The 16,332-nt window shown below is 40.6% G+C and overlaps 1 protein-coding gene across 1 annotated transcript in view; it reads right to left on the bottom strand.

Moving 5' to 3' along the window:
• Window positions 1–16,332, bottom strand: part of scp2a (sterol carrier protein 2a) — a 71,146-nt gene that overhangs the window by 39,557 nt on the left and 15,257 nt on the right. Inside the window, exons 6-11 of the mRNA XM_052012066.1 lie at window positions 16,016–16,142; window positions 14,045–14,108; window positions 12,010–12,096; window positions 10,482–10,632; window positions 3,991–4,138; window positions 2,238–2,345 (exon numbers count right to left, since the gene is read on the bottom strand). Coding sequence (XP_051868026.1) covers window positions 2,238–2,345; window positions 3,991–4,138; window positions 10,482–10,632; window positions 12,010–12,096; window positions 14,045–14,108; window positions 16,016–16,142 — 685 coding nt within the window. The remainder of the gene's footprint in view (window positions 1–2,237; window positions 2,346–3,990; window positions 4,139–10,481; window positions 10,633–12,009; window positions 12,097–14,044; window positions 14,109–16,015; window positions 16,143–16,332) is intronic.

Here is a 16,332-nt window from a genome sequence, read left to right as displayed (position 1 = left end):
TTCTGTTATTGTTTTTACCCTGTACTACCTCAATGCACTGTGTAATGAATTGATCTGTACGAACAGTATGCAAGACAAGTAAAATCAATACCAATACTAACAGTTGTCCATCTTTACCACAGAACTGCCATTAGGTCTACAGAAACTCTCAATGAAAATAGGATGGATTCCAGAGCACCAATCCTTATGCATTGCAAAAAAAGGGCTTCACAATGAATTGATGTAGCAATGCAAGGGAAAATTGTATAAAGATAGAACTTGAATTTTTTTTTAAATCTCTGAATTACATAATTGTGCTGTATGCAAAGAAAAGGCTAGGTACAGAAACTGTCTAATCTCTTGTGTTCTGCTTTTGGGATCTCATCAGAGGAAAGTACAGCACAGAAAAAGGCCGTTATAATCTACCTTGTTCAAAGTGACCGTGATTCCTATCTACACTACTCCCATTTGCCTACGTTAGGCCTGCATGCCTTTGCTCCTTTCCTATCCAAGTACCTGTCCAACCCCTCTTTAAATGTTGTAATTGTATCTGCCTCCACTGCTACCTCTGGCAGCTCGTTCCAAATATTCACAACCCTGTGTGTGGAAAAATTTACTCCTCAGATCTCTTTTAAATTTCACCCCTCTCACCTTAAACCTGTGCCGTCTAGTTCTAGACAGACCTGCCCTGGGAAAAAGATTCTGACTATCTATCCTATCTATGCCCTTCATAATTTTGTAAACCTCTATAATATCATCCCTCAGCCTTTTACATTCCAATGAGAATTAGCCCAGCCTATCCAATCTCTCCTTATAACTACAGCCAACATCCTGGTTAATCTCTTCTGCACTCACTCTATTGTTACTGACTCCGTCCTGTAGTGTGGTGACCAGAACTGCACACAATATTCTAAGTGCAGTCTAAACAATATTTTATATGACTGCAACATGACGTCCCAACTCTTATACTTAATGCCTCAGCCTATAAAGACAAGCATACCAAATGCCTTTTTCACTACCCTATCCAGCTGTGTCCCACTTACAGGGAGCTATGGACTTGCACCTCAAGCTCCATCTGTACATCAACGTTCCTAAGATCCCTGCCATTTACTTTATGTCCCAACAGAATTTGGCCTCCCAAAGTGCATTACCTCGCACTTGTCTGGATTAAGTTTCATCTGCCACCACTCTGCCCAACCTTCCAACTGGTCTATGTCCCACTGTATCTTTAAACAACCTTTTTTTTATGTACAACCCCATCAATTTTTGTGTTATCTGCAAAGTAACTAATCATACCTCCTGCAATCTCAAGCAAGTTATGTATATATATTACAAACAACAAAGTTTCCAGCGTCAATCCCCGTAGTATACCACTTGTTACCAATTTCCAGTCAGTAAAACATTCATCCATCACAATCACCAAGCCAATTTTGGATCCAGTTCAATGTGCCCCAGATCCCTGTACTTTAATCTTTTGGACCATTTTACCATTCAGAACCTCATCAAAAACTTTACCAAAATCCATGTTCCTAAACATCAACTGCCCTACCTTCATCTCCTTGGTTATGTCCCCCAAAAAACTCAGATTTTGGGACATTATCTCCCTTGAACAAAATGGTGCTGACTCCTCCTAATCGGTTCCTGCCTTTCCAAGTAACATAAATCCCATCCCTCACAACCTTCTCCAACAACCTCCCTACCACTGATGTAAGACTCACCAGCCTGTAGATATCAGGTTTATCTCTTCTGCCCTTTTTGAATAAGGAAACAACATTAGCTATGCTCCAGTCTTTTGGTACCTCATTCTTGGCTAACAAAGATGCAAAAATCTCTGTCAGAGCCCCAGAAATCTCCTCCCTTGCTTCCTTTAGCATCCTGGGATAGATCCTGTCTGGCTCTGGGAATTTATCCAGTCTAATGTGCTCCAATGTTTCTTGCACTTCCTCCTTCCTGATACAGATGTGTTCCACAGTATTAACACACTCTTCCCTTAACTCTCCAGCTTCCATGTCCTTCTTTCTGATGAATACTGTATTCATTTAGGATCTCACTCATATCCCTGGCTCCACATAAATCTCCACTATTTCCTATATCTTACGTACAATTTCTTATACATAATTGCGTTCTGCAGCTCACATTAGAACATTTGCAAAAATAGCTTTGGGTTACTCTCTCTGCTTCCCTTTCTTTCTAGCATATTATTCCAGGTTATTTTCTCTTAATTAGCAAACAGTTCTGCAATGAAGAACAGTTCATACCTGTGGCACCCAATGGATGACCTTTTGATATCAGTCCGCCACTTGGATTTATGACCCATTTTCCACCGTATGTATTATCACCTCTGTCGACCAATTCTCCAGCTTTACCTAAAAGAGCAAAAACCAAATCAGCAACAGGGATTAGAATCTCAAATATACAGAGAGGTGAAATATGTTTTCAGCATTCCAGAGCACTTGATAACTTTGAATATAAAAGCAAAATACTGCAGTTTGCTGGTAATCTGAAGAAAGAAAATATTGAAAATATTCAGCAGGTCAATAATCTTTTGTTAGAACTAGAAAAAAGTGAAGTTGTAACAGGATACATCACCTATAACTACATGGGCCTTCAATGATAGGAAGGGAGGAGGATATTAAAAAGCCAGATGCTTTTTTTTGGGCTGCCCCCCAGATCACTATGCAAAAGATGTATTTCACTGTGCGTTTCCATGTACATGTGGCTAATAAAGAGATCTTATCTTAGCTACAGGACATGTCGGCGTGACTGAGGAGTGGATCAGAGTGCCGCAGAGGGAAGTAGTCCTTCAAGGTGAAACATTGATTTACGTGCACTATGTATCAATGGCCGAATGTTTTTTGTCAGTAATGAGTGAGCATTGAGCACTGAATAAAGTTTGGGTTCAATCTCTCCCAGTGAGAGGGACTGCACGGTGATAGGGCCTTTGATGGGAGAGGGTGGGTGGAGTGGAACCACTCATCCACCACTTATGTGGCCAGACTTAGCGAGTTCAGGATGTGAATGGTAGTATATTTAATTGCTGTTCTCAGCATCAACATACATTCATTCTGCAATTAGAAGAAGTGTTGCCTGATTTTGCTGTTCTTCTGTGTAATGAAATTAGAGCTAATAATTACACCCTTACCAATATTCTGTGCATGAATAACTAATTCACTGCCAAGATAGGACATTTCTAATCGGTGTGGTCAAGTCCATGTCACGTGACATGAACTACCCAGCAAGGAATCGGGAAAGCTAGAAATAGATTATTATATGGAAATAAAGGATAATTACCTCTCCCTCAGAAAGATTATAAACAAGAAGATTAATAATGGCGTAGGTGAGCACACTGATCCCTCTTCTGGAAATAGAGTTTGAACCTACTTAGACTGATGAGATGAAGGTCATTTACATTTAATGTCTGCATCAGCTGTGTGTGAAATTCTTTAATCCAATTCCAAGTGAGAGAATATGCACAGCACACCTCAATGTTACCTAAAAAAGCTAAATAGTGGCATATTTGGTGAAGAAATGTCATTCATTTATAATAGAGAAGGTGGTGTTCTATCAAACTGATAGAGCCCTCCAAGCTGAGTAATAGAGGCCATAAATAGTCACACCTTCTGCAATAAGGGGGGAAAAAAATCAAGAGAAAGGCATTAAGAATAATCAGATCATAACATCAGCCGATATGCTTCACTAGTCTTAAAACAGAGGGTTGTCATATAACATTTCCATTTGGTGGTATATTTCTTATTGAGCAATTACATAACTCATTGCTAATGGATACATCACATTAAACAACTGTTAAGGTTCCACCAGTCCCCAAATTTCATTTTATAAATTCTGGATTAACTCCCAATTCTCCTTCCCAAAGATATGCTTGAACACAAAATTCTCTGGGAACATTCCCAGCTACTTTGGTTTGTGGGAGAAATAGCACAATAGCAGAATTATCATGGCAAGTTATAATACCAATAAAACTTTTGATAATTCACCTGAATCAATAATTACCTTCAGAACAAAGCCCAAGGGCTTCATAAGTAATGAGTTCATTAGCTGAAAAGCAGTCATGAAGTTCAATGACATCCACATCAGTGGGCTTCATACCAGATTCCTCAAAACATTTTCTTGCTGCTTCCTTTGTCATATCAAACCCAACCTGCAAAATAAAAATAAAAAAAGGCCCTTTTAATTTTCTCTTTGGAGGTGTGGGTATCACTGGCAAGGCCAGCATCTATTGCCCATCCTCAAATGCCCTTGAGAAGATGGTGGTGAGCCACTGCGGTTCCTCTGGGAAAGATTTATTTCCAGAATGCCATTGGGTGGGGATTTCCAGGGTTTAGTTCCAGCAACAAGGAAGGGTGTTACATGTCTATGTCAGGATGATGAGCAACTTGGAGGGGAACTTACCATTCCCTTGTGCCTCCTGCCTTTTTCCTTGGTGTCGTGGGTTGATACAAGAGTAGCCTAGGCATGCACTGGTCTGATCAGTATTATGTGGCGATGTTGCAGACTGATCACTTTATGATCTAATTATTAACTGTAAACTTGATTATAATGATCAAAATGATAAGAGCATGAAATCCAGGATGAATGAAAAAGAACCCCCCACTCTAGAACTCTGGTTTTACACCTATTTTTACTTTTGATCCAAGATCTCACATACTCTCACAAGTGAAAATCTTGGGCTTGGGAATTGTCCAATGTTTGCAGTTTTAAACATAATTATTTTCAAAAGCCCACAGAGTAAAATTTGATTAATCATTAATCAAACACCTCTTTCTGGACAAAACTCATTCTCACCATTAAAACGTTGCAGGTGGGGAGGAGAACCAATGACTTAGCTCAAGTGGATGAAGAAACATAAAACATACTAAACTCACTGACCCCACCCCATTTGGCCAATATCACTTAACCACCAGTAACAATTAGAATAATCATTTGGTGGTAATTTATAGATAAACCTACTATTTAAGATCATATATGTAGCTGGCAAAAATATCCATACCAACTATGTCTAAATGAGGCAGAGATAAAGCCTGCCATTAAAATAATGAATATGCTACACAACATAATCCTATGATCAAGCCTAAGTTTTAGGTGCAACAGATGTTTCTATATTCTTCAATCCAATGTCATCCATCTGTAATCTCAAGCAGCTTTGTAGATTCTAGTGTCTGTAAAAAGCATCAATTTCATTAATGTTTCTTTCCATTATAGATAATTTGAGGATTTATCAACTCTATTAAAAGTATGTGGGTCTTCTTTGAATATACTGTGTTTCCATTTTGATGGCATCAGGTGCTAGGTATTCAGGAACATTCATGTAATTTTATATTTGCTTGGAAATTTTGGCGATCATCAGAAACTTTAAAGAGAGAAAATTGTCCTTAGGAAAAACGTTCCACCATTGCACTTCTCTGTGTTGTGTTTTCAAATGACTTCTTTTCAAAACTAATGATCGGCTCCTCTCGGAGCAGTGAAGTCACCCATGATGATGAGCTCATGCTTTCTGGAATTCATGAGAATGACATGTTCCACATCTTTACGGAGTCCGCATCTGGTTTTGTCAGAGTTTATCAAGGTTGGTATGTAGGTACTAATAATAGCAACATACATCTTGCAAGAAAATAAAATTATTTTCCATAACATATTCTTAGGTTAGTTACTAGAAGTAATATATGTACCTGTAATAAAAATAACTTGCATTGTATGCCATTTTTGATAGCCAAAAAATACATTTTATGAATTATCAAAGATGTTGAGGCATAGGACATAGGGAGGTGAACAAAAGGTTAATCAAGAAAAGTTTTAAAGCAAGTTTTGAAAGCAGAGATTTTTCTAAAATTACCTCCACTATTCAAAATCCAAAAGATACACCTCATGGAAATATTATTTTCCCTTTTAGTGCTGACCATCCTGACGTTGACTGATTTCAGACCACCTCTTCATTAACTCAACATCATCCCACAACTGCCATACTTCACCTTTCCTCTAACATCACCACTGGACTCCTGATACAATATTTTTTGTTTTTGCCTCCAGAACGCACTCCTAAATATTCCCAGTGAGTAGGAATTCTAGAAAACATTATTAAAATGCACCATCCCTCCTCAGCATGCTGCAATCTTCCATCTTAGAAATCTTGACACTATGCATGTCCAAATTCATTCAAAAGAATTACATCAGGTACATAGTTCCACAAGGCAGAGACTTACAATCCTGGAGCTATGTTCAAAAATTGTGTTCCAGTAACTAATCCCTACTCATGGGATATTACTAATTCAGAAATATTGTATTTCTTGGTTCATGTTTAATTACCATAATGAAACACTAGGTATGCTACTCCCTCTTTGAGCTGAAATCAAGAATACTGTGGAAGTCAAACATGCAACCAACACCCCATAGCAACATATATGATATGGTTACTTGCTGAAAGGCACCATGGAAGACGCTATTGAATTTAAATCCTTGACAAATTTGCAGTAACACTCAGTACACTTCAGTTTTTCGAAGTGTCTTGCAATGCAGAGTTCTGTTGGTAATTATTTTTCCAAAAGTGACACATCTCCACCCAATGGCCAACTTTGGAATAGAATCCAATCTCACAGGGTGGTTCATCTTCACTGCCTTCTCAGAATTGATAACCAGAGCCCATCACATCATTTTCTGACTCAATTGGTACAGAGGCTAAGGCCATAAAGCTAGAGAATTGGGAATTGTCCAATGTTTGCAGTTTTAAACATAATTATTTTCAAAAGCCCACAGAGTAAAATTTGATTAATCATTAATCAAACACCTCTTTCTGGACAAAAATCATTCTCACCATTAAAACGTTGCAGGTGGAGAGGAGAACCAATGACTTAGCTCAAGTGGATGAAGAAACATAAAGCATACTCTGCTGAATTTTACAACAATAGTGGCATTTTACACCACTTCTCTTCATCTTCATCAAGGTTTTGCAAGTAATGTATTAGTTACGACATGTAGAACAAATATACTGGCAATGTATTTTCTGTGTTAAAATGCAACATTCCTTCCAAAAACAACAACAAAAAAAAATCAAATTCACCATTTCTTCTTTCATGGATATACTATCATTGCCAATGAATGTCACAAGATTTGTAACCAATTTATGGATCACATAAATATTGATTGTAATAACATTGTGGAAATACACTAATCAGCAAGACAGATTAATGATTTGCATTGATTCCTGACACAAGACTCAATCCTTAATCTTTCTTTCACTCTCGGTAACTTTTGGAATCGATAAGATTTCTTTATTAGTCACGTGTACATCGAAACACACAGTGAAATGCATCTTTGCATAGAATGTTCTGGGGGCAGCCCGCAAGTGTTGCCACGCTTCCGGCGCCAACACAGCATGCCCGCGACTTCCTAACCCATACGTCTTTGGAATGTGGGAGGAAACCGGAGCACCCAGAGGAAACCCATGCAGACATGGGGAGAATGTACAAACTCCTTACAGACAGCAGCTGGAATTGAACCCGGCGTAGCACTTAGCGTGGTTGCAGGGATAAGTGCCGGGAGGGTCATCTGCGGGGAGGGACGAGTGGACAAGGGAGTCGCAGAGAGAGCGATCCCTACAGCAAGTGGGGGGGGGGGGGGATGTGCCTAGTGGTGGATCCCATTGGAGATGGCAGAAGTTGCGGAGAATGATGTGTTGGATGCAGAGGCTCGTGGGGTGGTAGGTGAGGACAAGGGGAACCCTGTCCCTGTCATATCAGGGAGGATGGGGTGAGGGCAGATGTGTGGGAAATGGAGGAGATGCGGGTGAGGGCAGCATTGTTGGTGATGGATGGGAAACCTCATTTACTGAAAAAGGAGGACATCTTGGATGTCCTGGAGTGGAAGGCCTCATCACGGGAACAGATGCGGCAGAGGCGGAGGAACTGGGAGAAGGGGGTGGCATCCTCGCAAGTGACTGGGTGGGAAGAGGTATAGTCAAGGTAACAGTGGGAGTCAGTGGGTTTGTAAAAGATGTCAGTGGGTTTGTAAAAGATGTCAGTGGTTAATCTGTCTCCAGAGATGGAGACAGAGAGATCCAGAAAGAGGAGAGAGGTGTCGGAGACGGACCATGTAAATTTGAGGGCAGGGTGTAAGTTGGAGGCAAAGTTGGTGAAATTGACGAGCTCAGCATGGGTGCAGGAAGCAGCCCCAATGCAGTCGTCAACGTAGTGGAGAAAGAGTTGGGGAGCGTAACCGGTGTAGGCTTGAAACATGGACTGTTCCACGTAGCTGACGAAAAGGCAGGCATAGCTGGGGCCTATGCAAGTGTCCATGGCTACACCTTTGGTTTGGAGAAAGTGGGAGGAGCCGAAAGAGAAGCCATTGAGGGTGAGTACCAGTTCAGCCAGACGGAGGAGGGTGGTGGTGGAGGGGAACTGGTTGGGTCTGTTGTCCAGAAAGAAGTGGAGAGCCTTAAGGCCTTCCTGATGGGAGATGGGTGTATAGGGACTCAATGTCCATCGTGAAAATGAGGCGGGGAATCGAAAGTTGTTGAAGTGGTGAAGGGCATGCGGTGCCACAGACATAGGTGGGAAGGGACCGGACCAAAGGGGACAAAATGGAGTCAAGATATGAAGACACGAGTTCAGTGGGGCAGGAGTAGGCAGAAACATTGGGCCTACCAGGGTAGTTGGGTTTGTGGATCTATGGTGGGAGGTAGAAACAGGCAGTGCGGGGTAGGGGAACTGTGAGGTCCGAGGCATTATAGGGGAGATCTCCAGAGGTGATGAGGTTCCCCTTGTTCTACCTACCACCCCATGAGCCTCTGCATCCAACACATCATTCTCCGCAACTTCCGCCACCTCCAACGGGATCCCACCACTAGGCACATCTTCCCCTTCTCCCCTCTCTCTGCTTTCCATAGGGATCGCTCTCTCCGCGACTCCCTTGTCCACTCATCCCTCCCCACAGATGACCCTCCTGGCACTTATCCCTGCAACTGCACTAAGTGCTACAGCTGCCCCTACACCTCCTCTCTCACCACCATTCAGGGCCCTAAATAGTCCTTCCAGGTGAGGCAGCGCTTCACCTGTGAATCCAAGAGTGTCATTTATTGCATCCGGTGCTCCCAGTGCGGCCTCCTCTACATCGGAGACCCATCGCAGACTGGGTGACCGCTTCATCGAGTGCCTTTGCTCCATCCGCCCCAAAAGCAAGGATCTCCCGGTGGCCATCCACTTCAATTCCACATTCTACTCCCATACCGACATGTCTACTCATGGCCTCCTCCACTGCTGCGTTGAGACCAGATGCAGATTGGAGGAACAACACCTCACACTTTGCCTTGGTAGTCTCCAACCTGACGGCCTCAACGTTGATTTCTCTAACTTCCAGTAACCCCTCCCCTCTTCTCCCCCCATTTTCTTCTCCTTTGTCTTCCCTCATTCCTATAGCCCCCTTCCACCTTTTCTTTCCCCTTCCCCCGCCCTCGTGACCTGCCCATCTATTCCCCACCTCCTTCCCTTTATTCCATGGTCCACTGCCCTCTCTCCTGGATTCATCCTTCTTCAGCTCTTTGCCTCTTCTACCTATCACCTCTCAGCTTCCTACTCCTCCTGCCTCTCCCTCCCCCACCCTCCTACCTTCCTCCTCTCACCTGGACTCACCTATCACCTGCCTGCATGCACTCCTTCCCCCTCCCCTGACCTCCTTATTCTGGCTTCTGCCTTCTTCCTTTCCAGTCCTGATGAAGGGTCTCGACCCTAGACGTCGACCGTTTTATTTCCCTCCCTAGATGCTGCCTGACCTGCTGAGTTCCTACAGCATTTGTGTGTGTTGCTCCAGATTCCAGCATCTGCAGAGTCTCTTGTGTTTCTGTGGCAATTTGATGTTTCTGGTTATTTTTCATTTCTCTCCCTTACAGTCTGTCATTATAGCACAACTTCAATGTTATTAACATCCAGTTGATAACACGATCCAGCTATTATTTTCAATAACTTATGGCTGGAGTTAATGTCAGTGAGTGGAATCATTCACCCTTGTAGGTTCTAGTCTGCAGGATTCAGATTTCAATTTGATCTCAAATCACAAGCAGCAATTTTTTCCTGGCTGGAATAGGTTTGTAATAGGTAAACTGACAATTCATATCTGCCAGATGCCACTTCTACACGGTCCTGGAAACTAAGCAACAAGAGAACCTGCTTCAGACATAGCTCTGAAAACCAGGGTCCAAGACAGCAAACACATTTTCAGGTGTCAATGCATTTTAATAAACAGCAACAAATGGCCTTAAAAGGGACTGTAACACATAGGCAGCAAGGAAATTTGTTAAAATGGTATCAGAGTAAAAATAGTTCAAGCCACACATCGCATTATCCATTCCCTGCCCAAAACAGTTACACGCATAGGAATTCACTCATCTACATTTTGAAAAGCTGCAGTTCAAAAAAATTGTAATTTAAAATCCTAAAAGTTTTCACACAAGTGGCTCTACCATTTATAAAGATCAGACATTGAAACGATAATCCTACCGCCTTAATGCAGCTGTTTTCCTGAAAGGTGCTGGCCAAATCAGTTACCATTTCCTGGGCAAGGATTTCGACTGCTTTGGACTCCAGACCATGTCTCCGTACAAATTTCTCACTTGCCAGGATTGCTGCTCCTGCCCCATTAGATGTTGGGCTATTTTTAAAAAAAAGTTTCACAAAACAAGTCAAAAAGAGGAAAAGTTCCATCATTTATTCTATTCCGACTACAACATATGCATGAAACAAAAGTAAAAAAAAACATCCTGGGATCAAAGAATTCTGTTTGACTGCTATTTTGGCCCAACTATCCTGAGCCTTCCTGATATTAGAGTACTACTGCCGCTCTGGTACCACATCCTGAGTAGTTGTTCTCTATGTGTGGTCGTAGACAAAGGTTTTAAGTCATAGAAAAACATCACCAAATATCACCAGCACTAAACTCATCTATCATTATCTCCAGATACATCCTAACCCAGCAGCTGGAGGGATCAGACAGCAATATACAATCAGAAGGGAATCTTCAACAAACTGGACCCCATGTCACTTCTCAGTATCAAGACCAATGCATGTGCTGATTATCATCTCCTGTTGTCTCTCAGATGATGAATTGTAATCCTCTTTTTGAAATAAGCAAAGACAGAGAATGTATCCTGGATAAGGCACTTCAATGTCAGTTGCCAAGAGTATTGTATTGTACCATTGACCAAGCTGGTTAAGTCCTGAAGGACATGGTTGTGAGATACAATCTACAATAGGTGGTGATACAACTGATTTGAGAAATAAATTGAGTTGATCTCATTCTAACCAATCTACCTGTTGCAAATGTAACTGTCCTCGACAGCATTAGTGAGAATGACACAGATCAGATGGTCACACAGAGAATACCCTATCCACATTACGTAGTGTAGCAAAACGGAATAGATCAGAACAAAGCCAGGGTGCTAAGACAGCAAACCCATTTTCAGGTAGACCAAAACTAGGCATCCTTTGGCATATAATGGTAACTTCACGTTTGTCATATCTCTCCTCTATCATTAGCATCAATTAAGGGATCAAGGCTCTTCAAAGTAGTATAGAAGTTGGGAGCAGCACCAAACATACCTTATAACAAGGACTCAACCTGACAAAGATGAAAAATAGGACTACATCCACAATGAACAGCAAAAGCAGTACACCACAGTCAGAACTAAGTAATCCATAAAGAGCACATCAGATCAGAGCTCTGTAAGCCCTGCCACAGCTTGTCGTGAATAGTGGCAGACAATGAAACAGCAAGTGAAAGGAGGCAGTCCCATAAAGGTACTCTTATGGTTTATCTTTCTCACAAAAATATCGAAAGCCAAGTCAAGATTCCATGTCCAGACAGGCTGATGAGAGGCCCAGAGGCCCATGGAGCAATCTTCCCACACAAGGCAGGCCAGGAGCCAAATTGCGCCATCACAATTTTAGTGACACTCTTTGGTTAAACTATTTGAGATGATTTTTTAAAAATGTGACCAGACAGTAAACTGAACAAATACCCCATTCTTACCAGCACTGCAGGAGAGTCAGGAATTCAAAGACCTGACGAGACTTCATCACCTGATCAAGTGTGAACTCCTTTTGGAACTGGGAATATCTAAACAAAGGAACTACAATTAATTACAATTCAGACTGAACAAACTAACATGATCCACCTTAACATTATCTTAAAACACTAGGGAGATTCTTGTGCATTTCTGAAATTTAAAATGAATTCAAAGTTTCAGCTTTAGACCAGTCAATAAATAAGAAGGCTGCTGCAGTTCCAGGCTAAACCAAAGAATTGAAAGCATTTGGTTTATTTTATTTACCTGTATACCCACTGTAAGTGAATAGACCAATAAAAAGGCTGATGGTATATATTGTGGGGAAATGTGTGTTCATCCACTTTGGTAAGAAGAATAAAGAGCAGTGTATTATTTAAATGGTACAAGACTATCAGTTATTAGTGTTCAAAGAGATGCAAATAGGTAGTTATTATGTATATTCAAGGCTGAAAAAGATAGAGTATCGAATAACTGGGGACTCAAGGATTATGGTAGGAAAGTGGATTTAAGGCCACTGATCAGATCAATCATGGTACTGAATGGGGAGCAAGCTCCAAGGGTTTAATGGCCCAGTCTTGCATTTCTTTTTTTTTCCCCTCTGTCTCTTTCCCCACCAATTACTATAGCTCATGATCCCTCAACTCCAGAACTATAACAGCCTCGGCAAATAACCCAACAATGATTTCCATGTTTCCGAAAGTAACTTGAAAGGGAGGTAAAAGTGAAAGAGATTTATTCCCAGTGGAGGTCAGGTGAGAATCATGGAGATGAGATGTGCTGTAGTTTTGTTTTGGAATCAGAATCTTTTATACAGAACATTCCCTTGATATAATGGTCTGCGGTGTATAGGGTAAAGTATTGGAAAGAACAATTGAATAAATTCAATATTTTTTTGCCATCAAGGCTATTTTCTTGTGTTCTTCTAGTGACCTTTACTGAAGCCGAAACCAACAGCAGGATCAACTTTCTGGCAATGATTTGTTATGGATTTAAACTCCTGGACTTGAAACTAAAGGTTAGGTCAGCTCTGGTTTCCCAGAAATTGTCTGTGTTGTCCTAGTCCCCTCCACTATAAATAAAACAAAATTTTGAAAATGACCACCAAAATAATTAATTCGAAGTAAATCCTTGAGAGTTGCAAGTGACTAAAATGCAGGGTGGCACTTGCAATATTAGACTGTGACAGCCAAAAACTTGACTGTTTAGGTAACATGACAAGATTAATACATCTTGGCTCTAGAATATCAGCTATGTTGTTCAAAAAAAAATCTGGCATTATAGATGAAAGCAAATGTGTGTGCATTCATCATTTCATATCAAAAATAAAGTTTCAAAACAAAAATTCAAAGGATATGTCACAACTGCTTCATGCATGAATTTCAATAACCCAACCATTCTGAGGTCACGCAAATACAAGATAAAAACAAAAAGATAAAGAGCTTAATCCTTTGATTACTGAACTCTGTAGAGAAAATATATACATAAAACTCTAATGCTGCAAAATCACAAAGGGAAAGGATGATGGAAGTGAACTGAAGACTACAAATGGTTTAGTGATATATTTTATACCTTTGTAGAAGAGTCACCATTCTGACCCTTTTTTTGTAGTAAAAAGAGACCAGACTGAGCCAATGACTTCAATGCCACTCCACAATCCAGTCACAGCGAACACAGAATTAGTGTCTTCCTTTCATCCCATAAAAATTCCAAATTAATATTGAAAATATAAAGATTTAACATTTAGATATTCATCACAAATTTCAGATCCTTTCCAAGGATTCCAAGTTGTCAAAACTTCATTTCCCTCAGTTTTTCCAACAATTCTGCAACATTAAACTTTTACAACCAATACTTTTTAATTAAAATCTCTTCCTCCAAAGCTCTTTTCCTTATTATTGCCCTGGTTTATGAGCATTAAACTTTCACTTACATAAATCAACAAAAATAATACAAATATCACTGTCAATGATTAATCAAAAACAAATAAACTTTGCTCACGGGTTATTTGTAGAATGCTTGTGATTTTTCCAAGCTATCTTGGCAAAATGCTCTGGTTTTGTCCCTGCAATAAAAACAAGACAAATTGAATACTGACATACTGAATCTTTATAAGGGATGAAATACAACTCAGGTTTGTGCAATAGAAGTCTTCCCTCTGCCAACCATGAGGTTTCTTTGCAATAGACTCATCCTGATGCAGGGTTTCAACTCAAAACATCGACTCTCCCCGCAGATGCTGATCGACTTGCTGAGTTCCTTCAGCAGATTGTTTGTTGCTCCAGGTTTCTTTGCAAGATGAACCTGGAGCAACTTCAAATCAGTTTGCATTGAGCTGAATAAAAACTACTTTGAACAGGATTAAATTGACAATGTTCTTCAGCCAACTTCTTTTGATGTTAACACAGAGATGGAGAAAGACCAATACTTTCATGACCACTGAGTCAAATAGAAATTTGGTATCAGGTTCCAAAAAAGTTATATAATGTTTAGGTGTGAATTTTCTATGACAGTGAATTCAAACGGACCTTCCTTTAACATAAAAGCCACAGACATTGACATTGTGTGTTAAAGGGAGAGCATTAAATGAACCAGACTGTGGAATTATGGAAATGGTAAGTGGGAAACCGACTTATCCCACATTAGGAATAGGAGGGTGGGGAAGAACTACTTGAGAAGGAGCTCCATCACACTCCCACAAAGGTAGTATAAGCCAGGGTTGTGCTAGCTGGAACTACGAGTCTACAAAAATCTGGAACCAGCAACAATTGCCATAAGAAGCAGTCAACATTTCACCTTTTAGACCCTTTGTCAGAACTCACTGTTGACCATTTTTCTTTCTATGGGTACTGCCTGATCTGCTGAGTGTTTCCAGCATTTTCTGTTTTTGTTTCAGATTTCCAGCATCTTCAGAGGTTTTGATTGTTAACAGCTGTCAAGAGGGATGGCCAGTGATTGCAGCTTGTTGCTACCAAAGACTCCCAGATGACAAGGGCCAATGGGACAGTGGCAAGTGCTGTGGTCACGAGGCTGCGGAGAGTTTGGAGAAGTGGGCATTTGCAAGCGCTGCGCTGAGAAGAAAATGACAGCAGAACAGGTTAAGGCTCGACAGCAGAAGTAACATGGGCCAAATGTTGGTGAAGATGAACTCTAAAAGCTAAATGGAAATATAAAGGTGTGCAGGCTGTGCAAGAGACCTGTGAGGGTACCCGTCAGTGTGACATACAGTTGTTACTGATCCTAGATTCCAACAACTTTGTAAATCCTATTACACCACTTTCTAGTGGTGTTCAAAAAAAATACAGTTAAACGTGAAAATATTGGTGTTCCAATTCCCATAGTTATGTTTTCATAAATGTTTTCAATTCACTGTGCAATGCAAGGTTGGGATTTAATTCATGAGTAGACTGCTCAATAAGATAATTGCCCACTTGGCACTTAGTTGCTTAGTGGCTTGCTCTGAGATTTCCTACTTGAATACAAATTTTTAAAAAAACGCTATTTACTGCACGGTAACAGGCCCTTCCGGCCCAATGAGTTCGCGCCGCCCATTTAAACCCATGTTAACCTACCTGTATGTCTTTGGAATGTGGGAGGAAACCGGAGCACCCAGAGGAAACCCACACAGACATGGGGAGAACATACAAACTCCTTACAGACAGTGACTGGAATTGAACCCCAATCACTGACATTGTAATAGCGTCATGCTAACTGCTACGCTACTGTGCCACCCAATGATTGCCTAGTATTAGTAACATAGCTATAGCATAAGTAAAAGCATGCAGATTCGCAATCCAGTTTCTAAGTATTATTAATTGACAAAATAATGTTTACCTAAACTGAAATCACCCTCTTTCAGCTAACTGGACTTTTTAACCAATTTTATAACTGAATTTTTAAAAATAGATTATTAATCACCAACTTTAAATGCTTTTGAACTGAATCTGATGTCAACTGCACAGGTATAGTTACCATATTTCTCCATGTGCTCTTTGCCAGCACTTCCAAATAATTGTGGTGTTACTGGAGCTGCAGATATCCCATACTTATTATTCAGCACCTCGCAGTGTTTGTCCATGGGATTGGTCCTGTCTAGGAACTGAAATGTAAATAGTGTATAGTCAGACTCCAGACAGAACACAGTATTACTGATCAAGGGAAATACATTTGTCTGGACAAAATGGAAAGGAAAGGAGATAATATAGTCGAATAAAATTGGGATACATTTAAGTACTATTTGAGTAGAGTGTAGATTAGAAATGTTCCAACCAGTAGCAAATTAATGTGGT

This window comes from Pristis pectinata, chromosome 3 (assembly GCF_009764475.1).
Source record: "Pristis pectinata isolate sPriPec2 chromosome 3, sPriPec2.1.pri, whole genome shotgun sequence".
Lineage (NCBI taxonomy): Eukaryota > Metazoa > Chordata > Chondrichthyes > Rhinopristiformes > Pristidae > Pristis > Pristis pectinata.
This window is presented reverse-complemented; position numbering and strand designations above follow the sequence as displayed.